Source organism: Macroventuria anomochaeta (genome assembly GCF_010093625.1).
Source record: "Macroventuria anomochaeta strain CBS 525.71 unplaced genomic scaffold BU25scaffold_51, whole genome shotgun sequence".
In the NCBI taxonomy this organism is placed as follows: domain Eukaryota; kingdom Fungi; phylum Ascomycota; class Dothideomycetes; order Pleosporales; family Didymellaceae; genus Macroventuria; species Macroventuria anomochaeta.
In genome coordinates, this window is record NW_022985412.1 from 207926 (window position 1) to 226784 (window position 18859).

An 18859-nucleotide genomic window follows, 5' to 3' on the forward strand; every position below is an offset into this window, starting at 1 on the left:
ACTGTATATATATGTGTAGGAACACAACCCTTATGGTTTGTGTTCAACCTCGTCAATTAAGTTTGTCATTGGATCTCAACCAACCTTCGAGCTAGACAGATTGCCTGTACTACTCATCGTTACCCCAAGCCGTCGTTAGGTGTTTCACCCAGGCAACTTACCCCTACTGTTCCAGAACCAGAGTTCATCCTCGAGAACCAATCAAATAGTGCTTACGAGCTTTGCTTAAAGTACGACTTCAACACTTATGCGCGATTGGATTACTAGCCTTGAGAGAGCCAACGATGCAGCGTCAAAGCGAAAGCAGCATAAGAAAAGGCGTATACAGAAGCAAGGAGTCTTAACAAAGAGAGCTGGAGAGGATATAATTGCTCAACGTGAGGCTGATCAGCAGATTGCTTGTGAAGAGCGTCAAGGTGGAGAGTGACCGGGCCTAAGCCGCCAGGCTCTGGCACGCTGTACAAAGTGCAGAGAGCCTGGGCACAACCCACGGACATGTAAAAAGGATAATGTAGACACTGCTTAATCTACCATATTGATATCTATATACTGCTTTATATCGTGGTTGAGTTATACGCTCAAAGAGGTGGGCAAAGTTGGTGGGGTGCGCGACTCGCTTGTATGCGCGACTCGCTTGTACAGTACGTTATTGCTCCAGTTATTCCACGTTGAATGTTATCGCGGCCTCGCAGCGATACAAAGAGACCGACCTTTCTGACCCTCTGGTCCTAAAGATTACATACACTGCAACAGATATACTCACTACAAAGACAATGAAATGGTAAACCATCATCGATCCAACGTTCACAATTCAGAACTCCATAGTCCCTGCCAACACGCGTATAATCTTTTACGAAGGCCTGCTGAAGAACATGTGACAAGTAAGCGGCTTCAACAATACGCACTGTATCATCGTTGGAGGCGACATTTGGAGTCATGCTAGTATAATAGTTATCTCATAACACAAGCTCACACAGTTGATGAGCCGCATTTTCCACACGTCATCACAATTTCACCCACAGACGCAAGCAATGAGTAGCTGAACATAGAGCTCTCTGTTTATAATTTCATTGAGCTACGTTTACCATGCCGAAAAATCTTACGCTCTACCGTGCCCGTGCACGAGATGCGCGCAGTCGCGAGATGCGCGAGAATCACCCCAAAGACCACACAACAATTAAAGCTGCACAACAACGTACAAATGGTACTATCACAAGATTTGCTGGTGTTGTACTATTCTTATGCTTTTAATTATTTTCTGCTATATAAATCGCTGTGGCAATGTGGAGGTACGGCCGCTGCGCGTGAGTTTACTGGGTGCCTCCCAGGGCAGGCTTGCAGCCACAGCACCACTATGCGCAACCGCATCACCACGATCCTGCTTCTTTTTTGGTGCTGCTTTCTGTGATACCTTACGATTACCTTTTTGAGCAGGCTGTGATGCTTTTTGAGAGTCGCGAGCTTCCTTCCGACGCTGCTGTTCTGCCTTGTGTTTGGCTGCATGTTGAGCCTTCATCTCCTTCAGTCTAGCACGCTCTTCCTTTGACTTTTCTCGAGCCTCAGCCTTCTCAGCGTCAAGCTTCTCCTTAAGTATCTTGTTGTCTTCCTTCGGCTTCTTTGAATCTGCTTTTCTGACCTTTTCATTGGCTGCTTCTTGTTTGTTGATGCAAAGTTGTATCCGTGCTTCTTGAACGTTGGATGGTGAATACCATCGGGTCTTTGCAACGCTTTTCTTCTTAGCTGTGTATTGGGCAGATCTATGGGCTAGCTGGCGGTGCCTAGAGGGGTACCATCGCGCTCCAACGCACGTTGGGTAGGCTTCCGCGCACGCTTGGGGCGTACTGCAGAATCAGACTCCTTCAGCACCTTGCACGGCACGCCTCAACCCACCCACAACACCATGGCAATGATCAAATCCATCCGAATCTTTCAAATCTCCAAATCAAATCTGGCACTGAGACTTGATTTGTACCCAATTTTGTGTGGACGGACTTGACTTGCTTGATTTGGAGATTTGATTGAAAAAATTTCAAGATTTGCAAGTATACTTGATTGTTCCCAAGTGTGGAAATAGTGTCAATAGGGGACATTGAGCTCAGTTCTGACGAAGCATAGATATTCCTATCTATCGCAAAATTAAGACCTCGCATACCGCAAATGCAACGAAGTCCTTACGAACGTCCCATGCAGCTCCAACCCGCCGGTAAATCCCCTCGCCACAGTTCTCCAACAAGAGCATAGTTGTTTCCCCTATCTCAAGAGCCAACAACTCCACCTGACCCGATTGCACTCTTCTGACGTCATGCAGAAAGTCAAGCTGACCGACAACTTCTTTTTTTCGATCCTCGTACACCAGAACGCGACCAGATACAGATTGTATGGCATGCATGTCCTGTTCGGGATTAGTCGCAAAAGTGAACCTTTCCTCCCCTTCCACTACCCTGCTGACACTCGACCAGTCAATGCGGCAAGAAGACGGCTTCCATAGTGCGCGCATGCGACCTGTCACGCAAATCTCCTTGGTATGTTCTCCCTGTTTGACAGCATTCTCCACGTCAACTCGAACTCCCGGCGTTCTGATGTCGTCATCAGCAATTCTTTGGAAAGAGGCCGATCGTGCACTTTTGGCATCCGTTCCAATCGCAGTGTGCAGCGGAAGCGCAGCCCATGACCATGACGGCCACTTTGGTGCCATGGGATCGACTTTGTTGCCATCAATATCGACCGCTTGTTCTACTTTCCACACGAGTCCTTCTGGCAGATTTTTCGCCCAAATACCGGCCAGATATTCGTCAAGGCTACTCGCACTTAGATACTTTGCGGCCAGACCAGACAAGGCCGTCAATCGATCTTTCAAATTAGTCATGTTTCGCAACGCATACGACTTCACAATGTCCGCCCAGAACGCGTGTAGGTCGCTTGTGCCAGAATGACAGGCCAGCAGGAACTCCTGCGCTACCGGCATCTGGGTATTGCGGTCTGATGCCGCGTACACTGGTCTGTGCAGCTTGGTGACTTTTTGTTCGTATGTGGGCTTCAGTTCCATCTCATGGCTCCTGGCACAAGACCAATGAAACCTGCTGCTAGAAACGTACAGCATTCGAGGGCTCAACCTTTCCTCTTGAAGTGTCCAAGCGCGTTCTGCGAGCGGCGACCTCAAGCGCAACTCATTCAAAGACATGTCCGATGTCGTCAGCCATTGTCCGCCGAGTCGACATGGCTCTGTCCTTTGGGTCCATGCCTCGCGCCGGTCGAGCAACTTTGCCGTGGCCCGAGTTGTAGCGCAGGCACATAACGTGAAGAGCGCATTGGAATAGACCTTGTGCATTGTGGCCACGCCTTCGGGTTTGTCCTGAACGATACACAGAGTATCGATCCAGGCATAGCGGATACCCATCGCATGAACAATGTAAAGCGCATCGCGCACAGTGGTAGGGAGGTCGTCAATGCGAAATGGCTGATGACGGCGATCCAGATTCGTTGTAAAAGTCTTTCCTCGCTCCACCTCATCCAGTTCAGCTTGTGATAGGGTTTGTGGATTACCCCAGCAATAACTCAGTGCTACATATTCGCTCGACTGGTTCTCGCATAGCCGTATGGATTCGGGCGAAAGAATCTCGATCAGCAGCTGGGGACTCTCGCTGCTAAACTTCAAGTTGTCGCACTGTCCGATGTGGTTGTTGAGGCAAACATTCATCCATTCCTTGGCCTGCTCAATCACAGCTGTTTCGCGACCATCGGCGTGTAGCGCAAGGTGTGCAACTTCACTTTGACTGTTGCAATTCACCACTCCAGCACGTCCGGGCCCGTCTTCGACCTCTACTGTCAAGAAGGTGCTGGGTGCGCCGTCTGTAGCAGTCGTCTCTTGCCAGCGCACAATCACCTCGCCTTGCGCGTCTTGGATTTTCTTTACCCCGTCAAAAGTGACTTCCTCCAGGAGAAGTGATTGTCGGAACACGCGGCAGATCTCGCACTTGGTGGCGCATTTGTCTAGCTCATCGAAGCTGTTGTGTAAGAGAGTCCACGGCACTCTGTCTCCGCCATTCTTCTGCTGTTCAATGTTCCACCTTATCAGGTCCTCGACCTTGTTGCAGCCCACGCATTGGTTGAGATAGTCAGGATTCCGTTCCGTGAACGTCAAGGGTCTAGGAGACTTAGGAGACCTGGGAGATTTTGGAGACTTGGGGGATTTGGGCGACTTTGGCGACTTTGGCAGCTTCGCACTCAACTTGCCCTCGCTGTCTGTATGTCGGGAGAGGAGACTGCGGAGTAGAGGCATGTTTCAGCCTTGCGGGAACGTCCCCAGGTCTTGACATGGGAAGTCATATCATTTTGTTTGCTTAGCCTTGTGACGTCTGCGGTGATTGCAAGGTGGCACAGAACGCATGTGATGCTGAAGCCATGGCGTGATCTTCGTAAAAACCCAGTTTGCTGACCATCAGACAGCAAGAGAAGTCACCGATCAGCATTTTGTGTGTAGAGAAATGGAAGGCCACTGACGCAGCAGCGTAGAGGGCAACTTGCATGCGTACCAATGAGAATGAAGGCTCAGCGCTATGGATCTGCGTAAGCGCACAATTGCCAAGAGGTACACGGCGAGGGCCAATGCCCTCCGTCTGATTTTGGACCCCAGAATTTCCAAAGGCAGTCTGGGTCCGCGCTGAATCAGCCATATGCAGACATTGCAACGCCCAAGGTAGATTGGTCCCAGCGGCGATTTGCTTACTCTTTTCGCGCACCACCTGATGCATCCCATCATACACCCTGTCACGCGTGGCACAATTGGACGGATTCTTCAGAATCGCCAAGCAGAAAGCTGATATGTTGTTTAGGCATCCAACAAGTGCGCAGACCTCGAGTTGTGTTTACCGGTAAGGGATGCACACCAGTGTCATGGCTGCAACCCAAGCCTTTCGCGCCGTGTGAAGGTATAAGTCCAGATAAGCTCTACCACTCGCGCTTCCTTTCCAACTTCAGTCATCTTTCATCTTGATTTCAGATTAAAAGCACGTGAAGTTCAACATCATGGTCGGCTTCTCCATTGGCCGCAAGACGTTATGGCAGTATTCACATAGCGCGTCTATTTTGTTTGCAGTTCTACTCTTCACCGCCGGCTTCCTATGTACCCTGCTATGGACTAATAACCTTGTTCGTACTGAAACGAGTGCTGGAGACGCTTCTACAAGTACATTTACACAGTTTAGTCCGGCGGTCTCGACCTTTAGTATCACCTACCAAGTGGTACGTAGTTCTTACTTTTCCTCATTTCCTGTGCTTTGCTAAACTCATCTGCTGTAACAGGCAATCTTCGGTACAGCGTGGAATGCGATCCTCTTTGTCACGCTGCTCGTCCTGGAGCGCGACGCTTTGCCCATGTCGACAGTGCGTCTACGTTATGAGGTCGAGAAGGCGGCGTGCATTGTTGCCGTTGCTGGGAATGCTGTCTATTCCGTCGCTTGCATAGCGTTGATGGCGACGCTTGCACGATTGGCGGCCGACGCCAGCTCAACACCACAGAATGATACTGATTTGGCGAGGAAGGTGGCCTCCAGCGCCGCTGATCGACGAGCAGGCCAAGGCGCGACTGCCGCTTTCGCAGGTCTCGCAGCGTGAGTGCAAGCTGTCATGATAACGGTTCGAGCATCACTGATACCGAATAGAGCTGCGGCAGTGTGGGCGTGTGTCATGGATTGGTTGCATGCGCAAAACAGTCGTCACAGACGTATCATCAAAGACGAGCCGCTGAGCCCCAGGCCCGACGTAGGCAAGCAGGCATAGTTAGATAGGAATCTCTGGCGGTTCGTGAACGGTCATTAAAGAAAGGTGCTGCGTAATTACAGTAAGAGGGATAGTCGGAGCAATCAACTTCACAGTCGTCCTTTGATCGTCATTAGTGCCTGCAATTAGTAATTCCCTGTAGCTACCTTACGATCTGACTCGTCACCTTTTTGCCTGTCTTGACACCTGCCTTTAAACTTAGCTTTGCGTGTACTATTGCATGATGCTCTTCGCTCAAAAGAGTAGGAAGAAACCTCTTTCCTTTTCCAAAGTGAAGACTCCTTGAAACCCCGTTGCACAAGCGGCCGACCATTAGTATTTGTAAGCCAGTCAGTGGTATCGCTTTCTTCTTTGTAAGACTCGAAGTTACTACGGTGTGATCAGTTCGGCAGTCTATATGCTTTCTTCCAATACAAAACCGACTTTCTCGATGTCTTGTTTAAGATATGCGAACTAGAGCAATCTTTTAACCTATGTACATTTGAATGCAATACGAAACTATGTACCACTTCCATCATTCATCATCCATTCGAGATGAGACGGTGGTGAACATCCGTGCTTCGTGGGAGAGGTGGGAAGACATACGTAGATATTAAGAAGTAGCAACATCGATGGATGTCCATGAAGTCGTCGACCCTTTTACCTCGGAAGTAACCGATTCGCGACCTGCTGTGAGGCGAACACCGCAATTACCAAATGCGGCTAGAGCGGCCGCATTCAGTAATCGCCACGGCCAAGTTTTGCTTGCTACAGCTATCAGCCTCAATCTTGGCGGCGAACTCAACGGCTATTGGAGCAAAACTGAGACTACCCACCTCGTCCAGCTGAGGCTTCCGAAAATGGTCCTGAAGCACAATCACCGTATCAGGAAATCCACGAGCTGTCGCGAGGTTGTATTGGTGGACGACAAAGTCATGCTTCATTCTTGCTTGAAGCGGAAAGTATCGATGATAAGACCAACTGTGCTCGATATGGAGTGTGAGATGGATAGGAAGGGCGGCAGCACCAAAGAAACATGTATAAAACCCATTGAGGGCCAGGACGATGAAGAACCATAAGCAACAAGCCTTGTTTCGCTCACAGACAGTCACTTCGTCGCCTACGATACGAAAGCACCAAACCGTGATCGCTGCCCAACCACTGTCGCCCTCCTCGTTACCGCCAAACGCCCTCTCTACACCCACTATCATTCAAGCCGATATGGTCCCTCTCGCTTTTACCGCAGGCCTAGGACCTAAGATGACCGGCCAAACCGCTGCATCCAACGGCACTTCGAACGGAGGCTCGAACGGCAGTACGGGCTCTACTTCGACCTCCAGCTCCAGCTCGAGCCCTGAGTCGTCTCGATAGACAGCTTCAAGCTGTAACAGCTACGGCGTGGGCGTATGGAACCAGTGGTCTTGTGCGCGCATGGCTGGTTGTTTGGTGTGAAGGGAGGGGACAAGTGGAGTTGCGAGAGCCACGACGAAGTGGAGAGCTGGGACCAGTCAGGCGCGGATGGATTCGAGCAAGCAAAGGTTTGGACGGACAGCGCATTTTCAAGCATCAGAACTCCATATATTTTCAAGATATCAAACGCCAAGCAATGCACATCCATCTTGCACTACCACAACCTCTCATAATCCCTAATGGTTGCTCACTTCCTCTTCTTCGCCGCCCTCTTCTCACCCCTGACATCCTTCTTCAACCTCGCATCCACCATCTTATACTTACCCTTCGTACCCTTCGGCCTTCCCTTGATACCATTGTTACCACCCCTGGCAACAACAACACTGACCTTGCCCTTTGGCTTCTTCTTGCTCGCACGGCTCATCAACCTTGCAATACTCTGCGCCTTCTCCTTCTCCGTCATCCCCTCCTCATCTGCCAACATCGCGCTCTTCTTCTTGAGCTTCTCGAGGCGCTGGGCGGCCTTGAACTTCTTCCTCGCCTGGGCCTCGCGGACCTTCTTGATCGGCCGGGCGTTGAGGGCGCGCATCTTCTCTTTGATGGCGGCTGCGGCGGCCGCGGTAGTCGGGCGCTGGAGCTTGGAGTGCTTGTTTTCGTCGTCGAGGAACCAGTCGGGCAGGCCGTCGACGTCGCGCAGGGAGTAGCGGTTGAAGGAGTCGTCGAGGAGGTCGTGTTTTGTCTTTTTGCCTGTGGCGATTTGGTGCGCGAGGGTCATGGCTTCGGCGGTGATGATGTCGATGTCGGGTTTGCCGTTCTTCATGGGCATGTCGTCTAGTTCCCATTGGGATTCGTCGCGCGCTACCTCCTCGATCTTGTCGTCGTCGTCGTCATCGTCCGACCACTCTTCGGGGGCGGGCTCGGCGAATGTGGCCTTCTTGGTTGATCTGGAAGGCTTTTCGGTAGCCTCTTCCGCATCTTCCATCTTGACGTCCTCCTCGCCCTCGACGTCGATACCGCTGTCTTCATCGTCCTCGAGATCGTCGAGGCCGTCGATGCCCTTGAAGATGTCCTGATCGAAAAAGCGTTGAGCTCGTCTGGTCAAGCCACTACCGGCGGCGTCGTCTGCCTCAAGAGTTGTGATCAACTTCCTGGGCCCATCCTCTTCCTCATCACTGCTAAGATCACTGTCTGCGTCTTGGACAAGCTCCTCATCGTCGCTCTCCTCCTTCTCACCGTCTGAGAAGCCGTTCCATTCGCCGTCCTCGTTGTCACCTCTTGCTCGCTTCGCACGGTATTTGGCGTCGCGGGCGGACTTTTGTTCGACGTACTCGTCGTATTGAGAGTCAAGGTATCGCTCGAGGTTGTCTCCTTCTTCGTCGTCTGTCAACTCCTCCTCGCTGGACTCCTGCCTCTCTTTCTCGATAACCTGCGCCATCTTGCCGCGGGCGATCTTGGAGAGGGCACCGTCCTTGTCGACGGCCTTGAGGGCGAACATGGCATCTTCGCCGGTCGGCCCAGCTTGCTCCATACCGATGTCGAAAGGTGTTGCCATGTTCATCTGCATGCGGATGATCTCCTTTTGCTTGCGTTCGTTCTCGATGCGACGTTGCTTCTTCTTCTGCTTGGAGTCCTTGTCCTTGAGCCTCTCGAGTTCTTCCTGCAGCTTCATCTCCTCGTCCATGTCCTCGATCTTGGCAACCTCTTCGCCCTCCTTGGCCTCTTCAGCCTCCTTGGCGGCCGCAGCATCTAGCTGCTTCTTCGAGAAACCGAAGGTGTCGCGGACCTTCAGACGCCAGCGAAGTAGTCGCTTGAAATCGGCTCGGCCGAGGACCTTCAGGTCAGCACAGCAGTTGCGCACTTCCTTGGTCGTCTCTGGGAGCTTGTCGATGGTTGCAATTGCAATGTCTCCGTTGCCCTTCTGCTCGAAGCTGAGCCTGTTCAGGCTACCGAGCATAGCGATGGGGTCGGGTGTTTCGATGAACTCTGCCACAGTGGCCTCGTGGAACTGGGTCCAGTCGCCCTCCTCGTAACCACCACGCTTGCGCTTCTTCTTCTCAGGGTTGAAGACCTTGGCTTCGTTGTTGGGCGTTGGATCGGCAAGTTCCGCGAAGACGTAGCGGGCGTCTAGGAATTTGGGGTCGAGGTTCTTGGGTGCCTTGTAGCCACGGCAGACGACGAAGATTTCGGCCGAGACGTTACGCGAGGAAGGTGGCTTGGTGGCCTCGACCTTCATGAAGAGCTGCTGGAAGCACCAGAGCAGAGCGTTGTAGTCCTTGGACCTGAACACCTTGGTGACGAAGGTACCGCCCTCGGCCAAGAACTCGGTTGCGAGCTTCATGGACTGCAGCACGAGCTCGGCCTGCGAGAAGGCGTCCTGCACCCACGCCGTACCGACGTTGGGCGCACCGTCGTGGATGACGGCATCGGCCTTCATGTGCTTCAGATGGGAGCGCAGGGTTGTGCGGCACTTGTCGGTTGTGATATCGCTCTGGAAGGTGATGCATCGTGGGATGGGCTTGATTGGGGCGAGATCGACACCGACGATGAGCGCGCCCGCAGGCATGACCTACGAGTGTGTTAGATGTGTTGCGTGTGTGTGTCGCGCGTCGCTGTGTGCGCACCTCTGACGCGACCTGGCACCATGACCCAGGCGCGGCGCAAAGATCAATCAAGACCTTGCTCTTCTCGAGGAAGTTGTACTTTTTGTTCAGCTGGATGAGCTTGAAAGCCGCACGGGCACGGTAGCCCTTCTCCTTGGCGAGCTTGTACCATTTGTCGAGACGGCCCTTTCCGTGCTTCTTCTGGATCGCCATGGCTGCGGTTTGGCGTGGTGGTGAGGCGGAGAGGCAGTCGCGTGAAAGTTCGAGTTCGAGTTCGCGGGACTGAAAAAGTTAAGTGGGCCTGCCCCACTTTTCCACTAGCAGAGGAGAGGGTTCATGCGCCACAAGGCAAGCCACACGGCAAGCCACACCGCCGCGGTCGCGCTGGGCTTCTGAGGACGCACGGGGCAATGACATGCGTCACCGTTGTTGATCCACGTTCAGCCGCTCACGGGGAGCGTGCAATCTGGTTCACATGCGCTGCACTTTCCAACACCCGCCCTGAGGCCTGCACTGCCTGCTCAGCGCTCCCAGAGCCATGAGGCCCCGCAAGAAGTCCAAGCCAAACGCCGCGGCGCCCGCCGACGACAGCACTGCCGAGGTCCCCGCCGCCAGCAGCACCAGCAACACCAGCAGCACCAGCAGCACCAGCAGCACCACGGGGCCAAGCACCGGCGCGTTGGAGGCGAGCACAGTACCGCACGAGGCCGCTGCGAGCCAGCCTGTGTCTGAGCCTGCCGCAGTAACAGATGGCGCGTCCACGCCCACGACCGCAGGCACACAGACACCGAAGAGTGGGCGGAGATGGCTGGGCGGCACAGGCAGCTGGCGGTCAAAGGCGCCGGCTGTGGTGGAGACGGCGCAAGAGACTATCGGCATCAGCGTCAGCGGGGGCGCGACATCTGAACTGCCCAAGGAAGGCGCGAAGAAGCCCAACAGCGACTCCCCCGTGAGGTTTTTGACCAATCGCAAGTCGAGCAAGAGCCTCGCCCTGCCGACATCGACGACCAAGATCACCGCCTCCTCTGACGGCTTGGTGGAGGAAGCGGAGGTCCCCCCAGCCAAGAGGGCTGAGGAGGCGCCTGCACCAGAGACAGCGTCACGCGGAGACGAGGCCCCGCTGCCGCCCGAGCCCGCGCAGCCGCAACAAGTAGCAGGCACTTGGGGATGGACGAGCTGGTGGTCGCGGCCTGATGGGTACACAGACGCGGCGAAGGCTCAGAGTGCGGGGCAAGAGAGTGTTGCAGTGGCATCAAGCACCCCACTGCCTGGACCTACACCTTCCGAGGAACCAGACGCAGCGACGAAGGGGCTGGACGGCGCACTAGCAGGTGGTGAGGCCACAGATGTGGTGAAGAAGGACGACGCACCTGCTGACATGGCGCCCTCGGAGAGCACGGAGACGAAAGATCCGCCGGCAGCGACTGGCAAGCCGACAACGCGGAACACAGCAAGTGGCTCGTGGTTCTGGCTTTGGAGCAGTGCTCAGAACGTTCAAGCCAACTCTCCTCCGCCGCAGCAACCCGCCAAAGACTTCTTCACTCCGAACACGTACTCAGACCAAGCCACAGAGTTAGCGCCGCCGCCAGAGTCAACAGAACCCCCGACAGAGACACAGCCCACAGTGCAGCCAGAAGCGCCAACAGTGCAGCCGGAAGCGCCGCTGCCTGCTGCTGCTCCCGCAGAGACCGCACCAAAACCGCCAAAGGGACAGGCCAAGGCCTCAGGGTGGGCTTTCTGGTATCGCGAGCCAGCCACAGAGAACAAGCCTGCGGAAGGCGAGGCGCAGAAGCATGTTGGCGAAGTGGCCGTCTTCGATACCCCATCACAGTCTCATCCAGAGGCGGCTCAGTTCAACGAGCAGGAGCAGCCCAAGACGGACGCACCAGAACCGGCGAAGCAGCCACCGAGATCAAGAGAGTCCATCGTAAAAAAGTCATTTGGCTCCCTCCGAGGGCGGTCGAGGAAGAAGGCAACCTCCCAGGATCTTTCCAGCGAAACAGGGACAGATACACCAACGCCGAGCGCGCCGGTTACGCCCACCAAATCTTCGCCAGAGCGGGAGCAGACTCGCACTCAAGCAGCTCCAGCCGCACAGCCAGCACCAAAGCAGGCGGCAAAAACAAAGCAAGAGCCGTCGAACCTCATCCTCCCCGAGTTCAAGTCCACATACCGCCTCGCTCAGCAGCCGAGCTTCTGGAAGCAGGTGCGCCAATACTTTTTGGGCGGCGAGCCCGCGACTCCTCACCTGCACATCAATCCGGCACCACCACGGATAAAGAAAGCCGTTGCCATAGGTGTCCACGGCTTCTTCCCTGCCCCGATCTTTCAAAGAATCATGGGCCAGCCTACAGGCACATCGATACGCTTTGCCAATGCTGCGGCTGCGGCTATCAAGGAGTGGTCCGAGGCTCGCGGGTACTGTCCAGAGATTGAGCAGGTTGCTTTGGAGGGCGAAGGCTTCATTGCTGAGAGGGTGAACACATTGTGGAAGCTGCTACTTAACTGGATCGACCACATCAAGGGAGCTGACTTCATTCTCGTTGCATGCCACTCGCAGGGTGTGCCCGTGGCGATGATGTTGGTCGCGAAGCTGATACAGTTTGGCTGTGTCAACGCCACACGCATCGGCGTCTGCGCGATGGCAGGAGTCAACATGGGCCCCTTCATCGAGTACAAGACAAAATACTTCGGCCCCACAGCTGCCGAGCTTTTCGAGTTCTCGGATCCCAAGAGCTTGGTCAGTCAAATGTACCTCGCCGCTCTGGACGAGGTGCTCCGCTTCGGCGTACGAATCCTCTACGTCGGCAGCATCGACGACCAGCTCGTCTCGCTCGAAGTAAACCATCCCCCTCCCTCTCTCTTCAATACCACTCTGCTAACCGGGGCCCCTCAGTCATCGACCTTCTCCACCCTCTCGCACCCCTACATCTACCGCGCCGCCTTCGTCGATGGCCGCATCCACGCGCCCGACTTCCTCACGCACCTTGTCGGCTTCGTGCTCAAACTGCGCAACCTTGGGCTTCCCGACCACGGCCTGATCCGCGAACTCTCCCCTGCGCTCGCGGGGAGCCTGTACGGCGGCGAAGGACACTCGCGTGTCTATGAGGATCCAAGGGTGTATCATCTTGCTGTTCAACATGCACTTGAGACTACGTCCCTGCCGGTGCCGCCGCATCAGCGTACGGGCAGTGGCAGTAGCTTCCAGGGCATCAACATACCGGTGGTTGGCGAGAAGCTGGCCAACAACTCGGTGGCGAAGCAGGATGTGTATAAGCTCAGAGTGAAGGATTATGAGGCGCCTGCTACTGCGGCGACACAGAATCCGTATTTCCTGCCGTGGGCGATGCGCGGCTTGTTGGAAGAGGAATTCGTGAAGAAAGAGCTGGGTGATGAAGTGGAAGAGTTGCTGGCTATGTTTGAGGATTGGAAACCGACTGCGAAACAACTGAAGGAAGTCAAGTTTCGGTTGGAGGCTGTGAGGAGTAAGCTTTGAGGGCCGAGTCTTCATGACCATGAAGCGTGTTAGTGAGCAACGCATGGCAACGAGGGCGTTCAGAAATGATGTTGGCACCGGCGTATTTGATCTTCAATACCATGGTTCGGTCATTTGTTCGTAGATACGTAGATGTACAATACACTTAGATGCGTATTACGCTTCATATAGTCTGTGACTACCTCATCCAATACTTGACCCAATGGTGTCGCTAATCGTGACCACACTTCGTTTATCCCCACACCCCAAGTCTCTTACTGGTCATCGTAAAAGATTTCCTTGTGTCGATGTGTCGCCTCTACAACTGCATTCGCGGCGTTAAAGTCTGCAAAGCCCCGTCAGCACGCATCACTCGATGCAAATCAGGATTCAACCCTGGTCCGGCATGGTAAGAGGAGAGTGGATAGTACATACCGATGCTGGTCCCAAAGTCCGTCGCTGCCTGCACTTTGATTGCGAGGTTCCCATCCACCTTGCCGATGACCTCTACTGCGTGGCCGACGGCGAGATGTGCGTCCTAGCACCCCGTCAACATGGCCCTTACACCAGCCCGTCCTGCCCTTCGCTCCTTCTCCAACTCGTGTCTCAAAACGGCAAGAAGGGACATGAAAGGAAGAGACGCATACGTACCCGGTTGAGGATGACATCGATCTGGCCTCCAGCATCGATAATCGCGTTCTCGCCGCGCAGCTGCACGACTTTGCCTAGGACGCGGACGATTCTGTGCTGGAATTGCGAGAGGTGGGGCTGCAGGACGCGTGGTGTCTGAGGGTGGTCCATTATTGGCAGACTTTGCGTTGTGAGTCAACGTAAGGTAGTAAGTGTAGCGTAAGAAGTTTCTAGGTGTAAGATAAGCGATGAGGCGTTGAGTGATGTTGGTTGTGTGCACGGCCTGGACGGTGATGGTGATGGTGATTTGGGAAGGCGAAGACGCGTCGCGTGCAAGGCGCAAGTGGGGCTAGCGCGGAACGTCATCACGTGTACCACTTTCCAAAGTCACCAACAGTATCTTGTGTAAGTGTTGCGTCTGGTAAGTCTTGTCTTCAGAACTTGGATTGAGTAGCAACATGCTGCAGCGAAGTCAAGAGAAAAAAAAGCCCATCTACAAATCGCCGTTCAAGACGTATCTGCTCTCTAAAGCAACGCCAGCCCAGTGAACGCGCGTTTCTCGTCCTGGTATATCGTCCTCTTATTCTTCCCATCCAGGTCACAAACATACACACCCCCGCCGAGATCGCTCACGTAGACACGATTACGCTTGGCATCAACCTGCAGCCCAATAGCCTCATGGAACCTCCTCGCAATAACCAGCTTACTCGGCAGGATCGCTGGATCCTCGAGAACCGGTAAACCCTCATCGTCCAAATCCACCCTGCTCAACGTATTCCCCCAAGGCAGCTCACCACGATCAGTCCAATAGAGGCGGTTGTTGTGTTCGTCGACTTCGAGATCGATCGGCTCAGGCAGCCCGTAGAAAATGCATTTGATGTCTTCGCGGGACTCGGCCGTCTTGCTTTCGGGCGTGGTGATGTTGGCGCAGAATATCCTGCCACGGCCTCCCTTCGACGGACCCTTTTGACTCCAGTAGAACTTTCCGCGTGATGGCGAGACGGCGATGCCGACGCACCAGTTCATTGCGTTTGCTTGGCCGGATGTGTAGGATGCGGTCCCGCCGTTCTTGGCCAGGACTTCGAGGTCAGAGCCGCTATAGGAACAGCGGTATACGGTGCAGCCTTCGCGGTCGCAGAAGTAGATCTTCTGCGCAGAGGTATCGAGACAGATCTGCTTGGGAGTGTTGATCTTGCCCGAGTCGATGACGGTGTGCTGGTCAGAGCCGTCGAGGTTGGCGGAGTAGATGGCGCCGTCTTCATCGCCTGGTTCGCCCATGCATGTCCAGAACATGCGTGAGCGGGAGTGGTCGATTGCAATGCCGTCCGGGAGTGCCTGGCCTGAGACAATCGACTTGGGTGCAGAGCCGTCGGTGCTGAGTTGCAGGATTTCGCCTGCTCCATTGCCAGGCTCTGAAGCTGAGAGGCCTGCATCGAGGACGATGATCGTTGGATAAGGAGATGTCTTTCCGTTTGTGGCAGGTCCGTTGATCGCCTCGTTGGTGGAGGCTTCTTTACTCTTTGGAGGATACAAACCGCCCTTGTCAGACTTATTGCCCAATTTACCCTGCTCGAGATAGTTCGCCTTGAGGTAATCCGTTGTATGCGTAGATGACAGTCCGCGCTCGGCGATGTAATGACCCTCGATGAACGCCACAGTATCGAGACCGACTTGGTCCATAGTCTTACATGGCTTTGCCCCTCCCTTGATGAACATCTCTGTCCAAAGACTGTCAATTTCCTCAGCATCGCTGACGCCTTCAGACAATATGGTCAGGGTCTCTCGCTTTACTGCTGCCCAGAGGCGATTGAAGATGAAGCCTGTCGATTCTTTCCTTGCAACATACGGCTTCGCGCCGCTCTCCTTGAATCGGTCTGACAAAAATGGGAAGATCGCGCTGTCAGTGAACCCGTCTGTCATGAGTTCAACAACCATGTTCTCGGGAGGCATGTAGTAATGGGTGTTCAGTACCCGGCATTTTGTGTTTTCGGAGATCTTGCCGATCATCTCTGATGATTTGTAAGACGAGGAGTTGGTTGCAAGAATGCAGTCTTCAGGCGCGACTTGCTCGAGTGTTGCAAATGTCGAGATCTTGAGCTCGAGTCTCTCGGGAACAGCTTCGATAACGAGCCACGCATTCGCTACGGCGTGCTCAAGGTCTTCGAAGACCTGAACATCCCCAGCTCTTGTCGCTGTCGTTAGGTTCTTGTAGGTCGCGATATTCTCGGCGACATATTGCAAGCATTGAGCGCGCTGCTCTGTACTTGGATCTCTGACTTGGACCTCATACCCACCGGCTGCCCATGTGCATGCTTTGTGATGTCAGCGGGCAATTCCATCAACCACTTACACGTGTTCAACGTACCAATTCGGCGTCCAAGCACCCCAGCGCCCAGTATGGCGACTGGGCGCTTCTGGTAATCTTTTGGTGCTTGCCAAGACATAAGATGTCAACCAGGGTGATAAGAATTTTCGGGATGAGAAGTGAGATCGAGTAACTTTGGTGAAAACGCGGTGCATGTCAAGGACTTTGCTTTCTGTAGATCGTGGCGCATCTCCTATATACGCCAGTTGGCCGATGGTGCCTGGAGCACCACACCTACCGTACTATCCGGCGCTTCCCAATGTTCACGCTGTTAGATGCGGCGACGTCATCGGCCGGTTAGTTCTCATTGTATCCTTTGCAACTATTACAATTGAGCGAGCTAATTGCTATCGCCAAAGTTCATCCCTGTATCGACCTCGTACGAGGCTCTTCATCGCGACCGATTTGCCTTCGACGGTGTATTCACAGCGGATCTTCATGCCTTCGACGCTGTTGCGTGTGCGACTGCAAATAGTTCATCGCGGTGACGGAGCGCTGCCGAGGTGGGCGACTCTTCCCGATTGGCCGCAGGGATTGCGGAGCCTCATTCAAATGTAGTCGTGGCGAGTGGCCATGAATTCTTTGACATGTTTGGACGTGCTCTGACGTTTGATGCGCTTGGAATTTTCTCGGGAACCATCTTTTAGCGTGCCGAGGTTGAGATAAGGCTGCCGCGCTGGGTTCAACCAACTTCAACATGGATCAGTCGATCAGAAACGTGGGCTGTTGTTATACAGGACATCAGGAGGTTGATCTTGAACCGCTGGGCAGATACACTTTAAACATGTGGTTGTGGAAGAGAGTTGGATTCGCTATGCTATGGGATGACAATAGAAAGGGAAAGCGCTAATTGCCGCATTGGGACTGGGCTGACCAAAGGAAATCTCAAACACCAAACATCATCTCGCTCATCACCATCCATACCATATACCGAGGCAAGCATGGCGCTTGCACTTCATCTCGTGTCTTTCTAGAAACAGAAAATCTCATCTGACATCTTTGCAACAGCTCCTGGCGCCTTGAAATCTAGTGTCGCCAAAGCTTTCTTCGATGCGTTGACCATTCCGGGAGGCCCACACAGCATGATCTTGGTGTCCGGTGCCGGCGCGGGCAGCTTCTCCTTCATCACATCTGCCGTAACGAAGCCACTACCGTACGCCCAGTTCTCCGGTGGGCTGTCCAACATGTACCAGAGCTTGAAGTTCTTGGGGTACCTCCTAGCGAAGGTCTCAAGCTCCTTGCGCAGCAGGATGTCGTCTTCCGATCGGTTGGCAAGAATCAGAGACACCTCTGTTGTGTCGTATTTGTCTTCGCAGATGGCGCGAATGAGCTGGTACATTGGTGTAATACCTGTGCCTCCAGCGATCATGCCGATCTTTTTGCATTGTCCGACTGTGTGGGTGTAGGCTCCCTTGGGTCCACGGAACAGAACCTCGTCTCCAACCTTCAAATTTGCGAAGAACTTGCCTGTGAGCTGGCCATCTGGGTAAATCTTGATCACCAGTTCCAGCAGGCCAACATCGAGATTGTTGGAAGTTGGGGTGTACGACCGAGTGACGGACTTGCCATCAATGGTAGCCTTGATGGCGACGTGCTGGCCGATGGGCAGACCAACAACGTCTCTTGGGTCGGGAAGCTTGAAGCTGTACTTGAAGACATTTGACGACAATTGGTCGATCTTGGCCACCTTCAGCGGCTTGAATTCCTTGGCATCCAGAAATCCTTTTGCGAGATGCGGGTTCGCTGGCTTGACGTAGTGACGCTGCTTCCGGCGAGGAGGGTACCTTGTGAAGCCGGACTCAACCTGTGTAAACTTGGAGAGTTTGTTGGCAACGACGGCCGCACCGATTGTGGAGATAACGCTGGCAATCGCAAAACCACCGACGAAGGCGCTGTTCCCACTTGAGAGCGAGGAAGTCGGCAATTGAGGAAGTCTGGAGAAGAGAACGCGTGGCGATGGACCGTATGTTGACGCGCAGTAGGCAGCGCCAGCAAGCGTCAGAGAGCCTGCAACAACTTTCACGACTCCTGATGCTACTAAACCACTCTTCGCTACAGCAGTTGGCGGCACTTGCTGTACGAGTTTGACGTTCTTTGAGCGCTTCAGCTTCTCAGGATTGGCAGCGATACCGATCATATAGCTGTTCAAGATCTCGTCCGCATCTTCTGAGTGGCCAACGTCTGCGTACTCCTCGGTTGCATCCTTTCCAGCGACATCGATCAAAACATCTGCGCCGCCTGGGTGGTCTCGTACGTATTTGGTGACATCGTAGACTGCGTATTCAAGTCAGCTCTCATTTTTTCACAATTTCTTAGTCGACAAACCTTTCCCTTGAATGATGACCCAAAGATCATCTCTGGTAGAATGCGCTGCAACATCAGCCGCACTGTAAGCAGGTAATTCAGACATTGTTCGGTCGAAAACGAGAAAGAAAGCCTAAGGTAAGGTCTCGGGGCAGCCGTTAACCTCGAACGAACGGGACGAGTCCTAATATGCACGCTGTCATCTCAGAGCTTTGCGCAGCCTCGGTCCATATATGTCGCATTACGACTATCCTTGAGAGAGGCTCGACCGAGCGTTTTTTGTCTGAGCTACATGGCGACCTTGACCATTTGGTGTCA

General features: G+C 53.8%; 9 protein-coding genes across 9 annotated transcripts; 4 read left to right on the top strand and 5 right to left on the bottom strand.

Moving 5' to 3' along the window:
- Window positions 1-247: 247 nt before the first annotated feature.
- On the top strand, window positions 248-526 carry BU25DRAFT_353639 (uncharacterized protein; the record flags this gene model as incomplete). The annotated part of the gene is given in 2 exon segments (XM_033703467.1): window positions 248-423; window positions 439-526. 2 exon segments carry the CDS (start codon window positions 248-250, stop codon window positions 524-526), a joined length of 264 nt encoding a protein of 87 aa, XP_033556029.1.
- Window positions 527-2037: 1511 nt separating this feature from the next.
- BU25DRAFT_415835 (HET-domain-containing protein) lies at window positions 2038-4463 on the bottom strand. The gene has a single exon (XM_033707629.1). It carries the CDS (start codon window positions 4277-4279, stop codon window positions 2126-2128), a length of 2154 nt encoding a protein of 717 aa, XP_033556030.1. The 5' UTR covers window positions 4280-4463; the 3' UTR covers window positions 2038-2125.
- A 562-nt stretch (window positions 4464-5025) lies between these two features.
- Window positions 5026-5778, top strand: BU25DRAFT_463427 (uncharacterized protein; the record flags this gene model as incomplete). The annotated part of the gene is made up of 3 exons (XM_033710602.1): window positions 5026-5241; window positions 5302-5609; window positions 5661-5778. 3 exons carry the CDS (start codon window positions 5026-5028, stop codon window positions 5776-5778), a joined length of 642 nt encoding a protein of 213 aa, XP_033556031.1.
- A 1044-nt stretch (window positions 5779-6822) lies between these two features.
- On the top strand, window positions 6823-7128 carry BU25DRAFT_463428 (uncharacterized protein; the record flags this gene model as incomplete). Its single annotated transcript, XM_033710603.1, has 1 exon — window positions 6823-7128. One exon carries the CDS (start codon window positions 6823-6825, stop codon window positions 7126-7128), a length of 306 nt encoding a protein of 101 aa, XP_033556032.1.
- Window positions 7129-7328: 200 nt separating this feature from the next.
- Window positions 7329-10014, bottom strand: BU25DRAFT_403894 (uncharacterized protein). Its single transcript, XM_033705099.1, has 2 exons — window positions 9789-10014; window positions 7329-9733 (listed from the first exon to the last, which is right to left on the bottom strand). Exons 1-2 carry the CDS (start codon window positions 9978-9980, stop codon window positions 7415-7417), a joined length of 2511 nt encoding a protein of 836 aa, XP_033556033.1. The 5' UTR covers window positions 9981-10014; the 3' UTR covers window positions 7329-7414.
- A 187-nt stretch (window positions 10015-10201) lies between these two features.
- On the top strand, window positions 10202-13399 carry BU25DRAFT_403897 (uncharacterized protein). The gene is made up of 2 exons (XM_033705100.1): window positions 10202-12606; window positions 12664-13399. Exons 1-2 carry the CDS (start codon window positions 10306-10308, stop codon window positions 13261-13263), a joined length of 2901 nt encoding a protein of 966 aa, XP_033556034.1. The 5' UTR covers window positions 10202-10305; the 3' UTR covers window positions 13264-13399.
- BU25DRAFT_415840 (ssDNA binding protein-like protein Ssb3) lies at window positions 13375-14165 on the bottom strand. Its single transcript, XM_033707630.1, has 3 exons — window positions 13894-14165; window positions 13678-13780; window positions 13375-13588 (listed from the first exon to the last, which is right to left on the bottom strand). Exons 1-3 carry the CDS (start codon window positions 14041-14043, stop codon window positions 13518-13520), a joined length of 324 nt encoding a protein of 107 aa, XP_033556035.1. The 5' UTR covers window positions 14044-14165; the 3' UTR covers window positions 13375-13517.
- Window positions 14166-14397: 232 nt separating this feature from the next.
- Window positions 14398-16316, bottom strand: BU25DRAFT_403904 (uncharacterized protein; the record flags this gene model as incomplete). The annotated part of the gene is made up of 2 exons (XM_033705101.1): window positions 14398-16184; window positions 16238-16316. 2 exons carry the CDS (start codon window positions 16314-16316, stop codon window positions 14398-14400), a joined length of 1866 nt encoding a protein of 621 aa, XP_033556036.1.
- Window positions 16317-17207: 891 nt separating this feature from the next.
- BU25DRAFT_443608 (uncharacterized protein) lies at window positions 17208-18647 on the bottom strand (the record flags this gene model as incomplete). Its single annotated transcript, XM_033709371.1, has 2 exons — window positions 17208-18511; window positions 18563-18647. The coding sequence occupies 2 exons, from the start codon at window positions 18645-18647 to the stop codon at window positions 17208-17210; spliced, it is 1389 nt and encodes a 462-aa protein (XP_033556037.1).
- Window positions 18648-18859: the final 212 nt, after the last annotated feature.

Coding starts and splice junctions, on each gene's coding strand:
- BU25DRAFT_415835 (XM_033707629.1), bottom strand. CDS start 4,279: ATGCCTCTACTCCGCAGTCTCCTCTCCCGACATACAGACAGCGAGGGC.
- BU25DRAFT_403894 (XM_033705099.1), bottom strand. CDS start 9,980: ATGGCGATCCAGAAGAAGCACGGAAAGGGCCGTCTCGACAAATGGTAC. Junction 9,734..9,788: donor GGTGCCAGGTCGCGTCAGAG/GTGCGCACACAG, acceptor ACACACTCGTAG/GTCATGCCTGCGGGCGCGCT.
- BU25DRAFT_403897 (XM_033705100.1), top strand. CDS start 10,306: ATGAGGCCCCGCAAGAAGTCCAAGCCAAACGCCGCGGCGCCCGCCGAC. Junction 12,607..12,663: donor ACCAGCTCGTCTCGCTCGAA/GTAAACCATCCC, acceptor GGGGCCCCTCAG/TCATCGACCTTCTCCACCCT.
- BU25DRAFT_415840 (XM_033707630.1), bottom strand. CDS start 14,043: ATGGACCACCCTCAGACACCACGCGTCCTGCAGCCCCACCTCTCGCAA. Junction 13,781..13,893: donor TCGATGTCATCCTCAACCGG/GTACGTATGCGT, acceptor ACGGGGTGCTAG/GACGCACATCTCGCCGTCGG. Junction 13,589..13,677: donor GGACTTTGGGACCAGCATCG/GTATGTACTATC, acceptor GGGGCTTTGCAG/ACTTTAACGCCGCGAATGCA.